The following is a 9,489-nucleotide window of genomic DNA, read 5'->3' as shown; positions in this document are numbered from 1 at the left end:
TGTAAGTCTTACCACGCCAACCGTATAGGGCAGGTCCACATTCTTATCCCTATATTGCAGGTGTGGGGGCTGAATCTGAAAGACGTGCTTCGCCTAAGGCCATTCGGTGCGTGAGATTTAGAAAGGGGAAAACTGCTAGGGCCTGATTACAAAATTATGTCATTATAAGTGGACAGAACATGGTACAGTGGTACGTCTGGTTACAGACGCTTCAGGTTACAGACTCCGCTAACCCAGAAATAGTACCTCGGGTTAAGAACTTTGCTTCAGGATGAGAACAGAAATCGCACGGTGGCGGTGTGGCGGCAGCGGGAGGCCCCATTAGCTAAATTGGTACCTCAGGTTAAGAACAGTTTCAGGTTAAGAATAGACCTCCAGAACGAATTAAGTTCTTAACCCGAGGTAGCTCTGTAATTCCACGGATCTTTTCAGGCACTACCATTACAATACACACACACACACACACACACACACACACACACACACACACAAATAATAACTGGAATTTAGAAGGCACAACTCATTAAGTCACAAATTGTATTTTCTAAATTGGAGATCTGAGTCTTTTTTATGATGATTTCCCCTATAGCCAATAGAACATCCCATTTATTTGTAGAAATGTAAACTAGTTTGGACAGAATCAGTACTTTATTTATATCTAACCACCTGAACTCGGCCATGCCATTCATCCTTCATACAGATTGTTCAGATTTACCAAGAAAGATACAACAACTGTTCTTGCTAAAAGGCCATGTGCAATACAGTAATAGTCTCAAACATGCAAATGATCTGAGGATTACCGAGCAAGGGTTAAGGAAAACCACATGGTTCTGACAGCCACAATCATAAAATAATGTGCCACTGAGTTTTTAAAACAGAGGTCACATTTTTCTAAGTGATTTACGCAAACAAGACTTAGTGAACGGAACACAGAAACTTGCAGCCATAGATCACTTTGTAGGCAAGATGCCAGAATAGGCATCTCACCATTGTTGGATTACAGAAAAATATATTTCCCCTTGACAATTCCAGGGTAGGTGAATTTTTAACACAGTTAAAAATAGAAATAAAAATGGAGCATATTCCATTACTTACTTTGCTGATAAAATACTTTGAGAATGTCACTTTGAGCTCATGTATTCATGGCACTGGGACACGAGTGGCACTGTGGGTTAAACCACAGAGCCTAGGACTTGCCAATCAGAAGGTTGGCGGTTCAAATCCCCGCGACGGGGTGAGATCCTGTTGCTCGGTCCCTGCTCCTGCCAACCTAGCAGTTCGAAAGCACATCAAAGTGCAAGTAGATAAATAGGTATCGCTCCGGCGGGAAGGTAAACACATTTCCGTGCACTGCTCTGGTTTGCCAGAAGCGGCTTAGTCATGGTGGCCACATGACCTGGAAGCTGTACGCCGGCTCCCTCGGCCAATAAAGCAAAATGAGCGCCGCAACCCCAGAGTCGGCCACGACTGGACCTAATGGTCAGTGGTCCCTTTACCTTTATTCATGGCACTAAGCATACTTTCAGGCACCAAATTACTACATTTTTCCTGCTTTGGGATACAGGAGGTTGACTTAGCTATTTATTTCATTTTCTTTTTTAAAGGAAAAATAAAACAGTTTACCTACAATATGACCGCATCTATCAATCCAGAATGGCTTTGAAATCTTCATATAGTGGTGGTTCTGTTAATTCCTTCAGGAGCTGTACAGAAGCTTCTGGAATTTGCCGGAGCAACTGTATTTCACCTGAAAAGATGAATGCTAAAATCAACCAATCGCTTCTCCAATAGACAAGTCATTCCAAACAGGGCTATTCGGTGGTCCGCAGGCTGTCTTTTAAAATGAGGGCGGCCATATTTTGCTAATGCAATGCCTCTGAGCTACATGGTACACTTGCACACCCCATCCCTACACTCCCAAGGACATTTTGAAATTGCACGTGATGGGGAGCAGGCTTCCTAGCTGCTTCAAGCACCCCCCCATGGTTTCCAGTATTTGGAAGCAGTGCTGCCTCCCACAATGGAGGGAGAGCAATAGTCATAACGGCTAGTACCCATCTCCTTCCCCATGAATTATTCTAATCCTCTTTTAAAGCCAACCAACTTAGTGACCATCACTGCCTCCTAGGAGAGAAAGTTTTGTAGTTTGACCATGAACTTGCCCATCTCTAATATATATAAAAAGGAATTATATGGCTCAAATCTGCAACAAGGCTCTTTAAAAATAGTTCAATGCCCTCGAGAATCACAAATACATGTAACAGATTAGCTTTTATTGCAAGAACTATGCCCCTCAAAAGTACAAGGGAAATAATTGTATTTGTTTAACAAAAATTATATACTGCTTGATTGTAATAAAATCTCTAAATGATTTATAAGCCCAGCTTACCGGACTGTTTTAAGGATTACAAATATAATGCATGCAAAATACTTTGCAGCTCTGACAAGTTAAATACTTGGTGCTATTTATTCCAAACAGTAATTCTGAACACAGGTATTAGAGTCACTTAAATGTGACTCATTAGCATTACTGCACTTTGCTTGTGGCAGAAGACTCCTTTGCATACTGAGGCGGCAAGCCAAACCCAAGGCAAACCTGACAGGGTTTTCTGGAAGGAGGGCAGTCAGGGCAATCTCTGTACCAGTTGGGTGCAGCAATTGGGCTCACATCAGGCTATCATGTAACACGCAAGGGACCAGGTTGGCCTTCCCTCCATTTGGGGGCTTTCTGCTGACTGCTGTTGCTGGGCGTCCTGCCAACAGCACTTTGCCCATCTAGTGAACAGAAGGGGACGCTTTGCACCAGCAGTGATACTTGTGAAACACAATGGTGGCAGCTGGCTGGCGTAGCTGTCAGAGCCGAATGGAGAGGCAACTATGGCGCAAGGGAGAAGAATTGGGGTATTTCGTTTCCTACAACCCATATATAACACACAAGGCTCCTCTTATTGCCTGTATGGCAATACATACATCTTTCTCTTGACGTTTGTGCATGTCAACGTCTCTTGTCGCGATGTCGTGTTTTCAGACCCTGGAAAGTGCTCCTGAGTCTTGAAATCATGCTGTTAAAGCTGGTTTTGACCTATGGCTCAGTTATGTGTGCATGTGCATCACTTGGTTTGTCTGCACTTGATACCCAGCTTCTGAATGTGAGAGCCAATAACATCGCAAGCTCAGAGGCATAGGAAGGTCAGGTGGTACCTGGTGCAGAAAATTTCTTGTCACCCACCTATTGATTTTTTTTTTTGCCTGCAAAAATGGTTTTACTTTCCCCATCCACTCTGAGTGAGGGGGTGTCCTAGCTTCATGCAGGGGAGACTGGGGTGTGTGGCTGAGTGAGGGGGGTGTCCTGGCTTCATGCAGGGCAGACTGGGGTGTGTGGCTGAGTGAGGGGGTGTCCTGGCTTCATGCAGGGGAGACTGGGGTGTGTGGCTGAGTGAGGGGGTGTCCTGGCTTCATGCAGGGGAGACTGGGGTGTGTGGCTGAGTGAGGGGGTGTCCTGGCTTCATGCAGGGGAGACTGGGGTGTGTGGCTGAGTGAGGGGGTGTCCTGGCTTCATGCAGGGGAGACTGGGGTGTGTGGCTGAGTGAGGGGGTGTCCTGGCTTCATGCAGGGCAGACTGGGGTGTGTGGCTGAGTGAGGGGGTGTCCTGGCTTCATGCAGGGGAGACTGGGGTGTGTGGCTGAGTGAGGGGGTGTCCTGGCTTCATGCAGGGGAGACTGGGGTGTGTGGCTGAGTGAGGGGGTGTCCTGGCTTCATGCAGGGGAGACTGGGGTGTGTGGCTGAGTGAGGGGGTGTCCTGGCTTCATGCAGGGCAGACTGGGGTGTGTGGCTGAGTGAGGGGGTGTCCTGGCTTCATGCAGGGCAGACTGGGGTGTGTGGCTTAGTGAGGGGTGTCCTGGCTTCATGTAGGGGAGACTGGGGGCAAAGGGGAGGCCGGCCTGCTGAGCGCCCAGGGTGGTGCTGAGCTGCTCCTCCCAGCGCTACGCGTGGGCAAAACGGGGTGCCAGCACTGCCAGTGCCCCGCACACTCCACTTTCGGGGGCAGCAGAGGCTTTCTGAGGGGGAATTGGGGCCCAAAGGACAGGCAGCGGCCTTAGCAAGCCTCCTCATCAGCCCAGAAAGTTGGCCTATGTGAAGAAAATAAGACTAGGCCGAGTAGATTCGGCCTTGCCTTGCCTTTGCCCCGCCCCCAAACCAGCTGGCCAATCAGCTGTGGGCAGAGGGCGGGGCTAAGGTAGGGCAAGGCCTAATCTACTCGGCCTAGTCTCATTTTCTTCACATAGGCCGACTATCCAGGACCCGGGAAGCACAGCAGAAGGTAGGGCAGTAGGGTGGTTCATTAAAAACTTTTTTTAATGCCTGCCCCAAAGGTCTTAATACACTAGGGATTATATAACTATATCTGAAATTCCTTGCATATCAGTTAATATCTTGACCCTACACTGAATTGAAATTTCAGCCTTCATGACATAGGAAAACGGCCAAGTAAACAGCTATTTTCGTGGAGGCGGGTGAAGATATTAACTGATAAGCATGAAGTTTCATATATAGCTATATAATCCCGAGTGTAGTAAGATAAGACCTTTGGAGGAGGCATTTTTTAAAAAAAGGTTTTTATGAACTGCCCTAGTAGGGCAGTACAATGGTACCTCAGGTTACATACGCTTCAGGTTGCATATGCTTCGGGTTACATACGCTTCGGGTTACCGACTCCGCTAATCCAGAAATTATTACCTCAGGTTAAGAACTTTGTTTCAGGATGAGAACAGAAATCGTATAACGATTTAAGTTCTTAACCTGAGGTACTACTGTAATAGTTCCTCGATAATTTGTCACCCCCCTCCACGATGGCACAGGGGACAGCCCACCCCCACCTTCCTACGCCCCTGCACAAGCTATAATGTTTTAGGCAATGCAAGCAGATATGGAAGTTCTGTCGGTTCTGCCATATCTGTAATGCCCTCTTTCCATAGCTGTCAACTTTCGGATTTGAAAATAAGGGATCAGTAGCCTCACCTGTCCTGGAGACAGTCTACGGGATATCTAAAAATCCGGGATAGCAGCGGGAAACGGTGCTGAAATAAGGCAATTTCCCGCAAAAAAGGGAAGGTTGACAGCTATACCTCTTTCCTTATGGCAGTTATTAAGTAATGAATATGCATGTGTGAGTTGGCCCTTAATCTGTCCAAAGCAGTCTGGTTTCTCTAAACTTCCTTTCTCTTTATTATCAGATTTAATGATGATATTAAGTTCATGACTGGACACAAACCCAATATCTTCTGGCAGGCCACCTGGAGATTTATCAGTCCTCTTATCATGTTGGTTATCTTCTTTTTTTACTTTGTGGTGAAAGTGGGAGAAGAATTACGATACATTGTCTGGGATTCCAAATCTGTAAGTACACATGTTCAAAGAAACACACCCCAAGTTATTTTATGGGTTTCTCTTCATGCTCAGCATGCCTTTGATTGCCCAATCTACTTTGGTTTTTTGGATGTTGAGTGATAGGCCAAGCTTTTCATAAGCTTCTGCGAAGATATTTAGGATGGATTGGAGGTCATCCTCTGAGCGTGCACACGCTAAGTTGTCATCAGCATACTGAAGCTCTATGATGGAAGTTGTGGTAACCTCACTCTTTGCTTTCAGCCTGCTCAGATTAAAGAGCTTTCCATCTGTTTGATATATGATTTCTACTCTGGAGGGGAGTTTTCCTTCAACAAAGTGTAGGATCATGGCAATGGAAATAATGAATAGAGTTGGGACGATAACACAACCCTGTTTAACACCTGATCCCACTGTGAATGGTTCACTTTGAGAGCCCTTGTTACCTGCAGTTGTTGCTGTCATATTATCATGGAGGAACCGAATGATGATCACAAATTTATCTGGGCAGCCAATTTTCAGAAGGACAGTCCACAGGGCATTACGGTTTACAGTGTTGAAGGCCTGAGTCAGTTCAATAAACACAATATACGGGGTTAGTTTTGCTCTCCGCATTTTTCTTGAAGCTGTCAAGCAGTGAAAATTATGTTCACCGTCCCCCTAGAAGGTCTAAAACCATTTTGGGATTCAGGAAGGGTCACCTCGGATATTATTAAGAGGTGGTTTGCTAAGATCCTTGTAAGGATTTTGCCAGCCACAGCTAATAGAGAGATGTCTTTGATAGTTTCCACAATCCATTCTCTCACCTTTTTTTAAAGAGATTGATAATTTTGGCATCCCTAAAGTATACTGGGATCTCCTCTCCCAGATTTTTCCGATGAGCTTGTGAAGTTGTTGTGTAGGTTCAATTCCACCTACTTTGCAGACTTCGGCAGGTATCCCATTAGGTCTGCTGGCTTTGTTGTTTTTCATTTGGTTAATAGCTGTACACAACTCTCCCAGATTTGGAGATACTGCAAGCTCATCTTAATTTTTTTTTGCAGAATTTGTGAGAGGACCTCAGCAGCTATGGGGGAGTTGCGGTTAAGGATATTTTGGTAATGTTCTTTCCACTGCAGTGCAATAGCTTTATTTTTTAGAAGTGTGGAACCATTTGTTGAGTGCAGGGGGTATATGCCATGATTTATTGTGTCGGCTAAGTGCTGGATGTCTTGAGCTTTTTTTATCCACCAGGTGTTTTTTAGTTCTCTGATTCTTTTTTGAACTTCAGCCTTAGCGTTGGCATAGGTTTTTTTCTTAGTGGCACAGTTTCTATCTCTTTGCCAGATCTGAAAGGCCTTCCTTTGCTTGTCAATAATGCATTCAATCTCACTGTCATTCTCACTCGTGATGTTTCTTGGTTTGGTATCCAATAGTTTGTTCACAGGCTTCAATAATGGATGTTTTTAGCTTGGTCCAGTGTTCCTTGATGTCATCAGGGAATTCCAAAAGCAGATGGTCCTTAAGGGTCCTTTGGAAGCAGTCCCGCTTAATAGGATCTTGAAGGACTTGAGTGTTCATTTCCGCCTTGGTTTCCTTCCTTGAATCATATGTTGAAGTATAATATTGATAGCCATTGTGGGGCGTATTAATCGGTCGGATCTGTCCAGCATTCGTCATAGCTCTGATAAGGAGTACATTACGGCTATCTTCAGCTTGGATAATTACATAGTCTAAGAGGTGCCATTGGTTTGACCGAGGGTGCCTCCATGATGTTTTAAATTTATTTTTTGTCAAAAGGATGTGTTGGTAATAGCAAGGTTGTGCGCTGCATATATAGTCAAAGGTAAGATTCCGTTCTGGTTGCTGTTGCCAATTCCTTCTTTCCCAATAGTCGAAATCTCGCCCAACTCTTGCATTAAAATCACCCAGGAGGATAATTTTATCCTCCTGAGGCATCCCTGATAGGATGGTATCCCGCAGGGAGTAAAAAATTTCTTTGATGTCTTCATCAGCTTCCAATGTTGGTGCATAAGTGCTTAGAAGTGCCTGTTGGTTTTTGGCGATTTTTTTGGGAAGGGTTGAAAGTTGCTCATTAATGCTGGTAGGGACTTCTGACAGGAGCTTTACAAGATTGTTTTTGATAGCAAAGCCTACTCCATGTATTCGATGTTCTTGCTCAGGTGGACCTTTCCAGAAGAATGTGTAGCCTCCTTTTTCTTCCTTCAGGTGTCCCTCACCTGCTCTTTGAGTTTCTTGAAGCGCTGCAATATCGATGTTAAAACATCACAGCTCTCTTCCAATTTTGGCAGTTCTGCCTTCGGGGCGCTCATTATCAGTGTTATCCGACAGGGTCTGTATATTCCATGTTCCAAAGTTCAATTGTCTTTTACGACCGCTGGGTGGTGATCCCACTGGGCGTAATCCAGTCAAGGAAAAAGGGAGACAGACTATGTTTAGAATGCATTTTCTAGCCCCTCCCACTTTTTTGGGGTGAGCAGAATGGATCCTAAGTAGGGCTGCTCAGTCAGTTGCCATCTCATAGCTCGCCCTTGTGGCATTTTCATTTGACTCGCAGGTTCTTGTGAAAAATCACTGTTTTGACATCAAAACAGCTTCAAGTGCTTACACTTTTCACTGCAGTCACGCCTTGTTAGCTTGTCGTATGTGCTATGTCTCGACTGGTAGTGTCTCTTGACATTAAATTCCTTATAAACAGCCACTTGTTTGTCTCTTGGCGTATCAGACAAACACAGTGATTCTGTATTTCAGTGAAGAAATATTCCACTTTCCACCTGTCCTGGAAGTGGTGGTCCTCACTGTCAACTTTCCTTCCCTTATTTACAGTTGCCATTTTAAAAATTGGCCAGAAGGGGATGAGATCATGTGAGCGCAGTGCCAGAGGTTTTGGTCTAAATGTGTTCGCCCAAGCCCTAATTATACTAAGTGTGTTCATCCGAGCACTAATACACTGTCCAACAAGAATTCGCCAGAGATCTCTTCCAAATGAAGTTACGCTGTAATGACAAGTGAGGTGTTTGGAGGTGGTGTCTTGTAGCCTCATGTAATAAACTCTGATTTTTTTTACAGTGGTACCCCGCAAGACGAACGCCTCGGAAGACGAAAAACTCGCTAGACGAAGGAGTTTTTCGTTTTCTTAGCCGCTTTGCAAGACGCATTTCCCTATGGGCTTGCTTCGCAAAACGAAGCTTGCCCCGCAAGCTCCGGGGATAGCGGGGAAGCGCAGCGCGTCTTCCCCGCTGTCCCCGGACCTCTTTTGAAGCAAGGGGCGGCGGGGAGAAGATCGCTTCTCCCCGTTGCCAGCCCCGCAATCTCCGGGGAAGGACCCGCTGCCCCTTCCCTTGCTTTAAAACAGGTCCCCGGAGATTGCGGGGCAGGCAACGGGGAGAAGCAATCTTCTCCCCGCCGCCCCTTGCTTTAAACAGGTCCTGGCGCTTCCCCTCTGTCCCCGGACGGTCTCCATAGGAACGCATTGATTGATTTTCAATGCATTCCTATGGGAAATCGTGCTTCGCAAGACGAAAAACTTGCAAGAAGAAAAAACTTGCGGAACGAATTAATTTCGTCTTGCGAGGCACCACTGTACTATTAGCCTTCTGCGCCCTTCTGCGCTATTGTCTATTGTCCCCTGTCCTGAATAAAGGTGGCAAGTGCAGGTTCTCCTCAGTTACAGCAAAGATGAATTGCCTGCCCTTGTGACTATGTGTGCTGAAGACACAGCGCAGGGAGAAGGAATGCACCAAATCCCACGAGGTCCATGAGATCGTGAGAACGCAGAGGACGTGCAGTCCCACGGTGTAGAAACATTCAGAGATCCCAAGGTCCTGAGCGGCGCTCGGGGATTCACTGGGAGCCACAACAGATAGATTTTGCCAAATTACTTGTGGGGCTGTATTAAACCAGAACACGTGTTGCAATTGGCCTGTGGGCCAGTCTTTGGACACGGCTGTCCTAATGGGAAATCATGTTAAGTTTCTAAGTAATAATAATAATAATAATAATTTTTATTTATATCCCGCCCTCCCCAGCCAAAGCCGGGCTCAGGGCGGCTAACAACAAAGTAATGCATGAAGGGGTTAATACCATAGAGTATGCTGTCCTTAC

The 9,489-nt window shown here is 45.7% G+C and overlaps 1 protein-coding gene across 12 annotated transcripts in view; it reads right to left on the bottom strand.

Moving 5' to 3' along the window:
* TERT (telomerase reverse transcriptase) overlaps positions 1–9,489 on the bottom strand; it is an 84,848-nt gene that overhangs the window by 28,654 nt on the left and 46,705 nt on the right. For 2 of the 12 annotated variants that reach the window (XR_014529588.1, XM_083519046.1), the window contains exon 16: positions 1,628–1,747. The exons of 8 other annotated variants lie outside the window; for them this stretch is intronic. Coding sequence is in view for 3 of the 4 variants with exons in the window: in XM_083519046.1 (XP_083375172.1) it covers positions 1,644–1,747 (104 nt within the window). In the remaining variant the exon portion in view is untranslated. Of the gene's footprint in view, positions 1–38; positions 76–1,623; positions 1,748–9,489 lie in introns of those variants that run through there. 2 more of the 12 variants (XM_083519045.1, XM_083519049.1) reach the window with 2 other exon arrangements.

This window comes from Podarcis liolepis, assembly GCF_965112155.1.
Source record: "Podarcis liolepis genome assembly, chromosome: 8".
Taxonomy (NCBI): domain Eukaryota; kingdom Metazoa; phylum Chordata; class Lepidosauria; order Squamata; family Lacertidae; genus Podarcis; species Podarcis liolepis.
The sequence above is the reverse complement of the archived record's forward strand: the minus strand, read 5'-3'. Positions and strand labels throughout refer to the sequence as shown.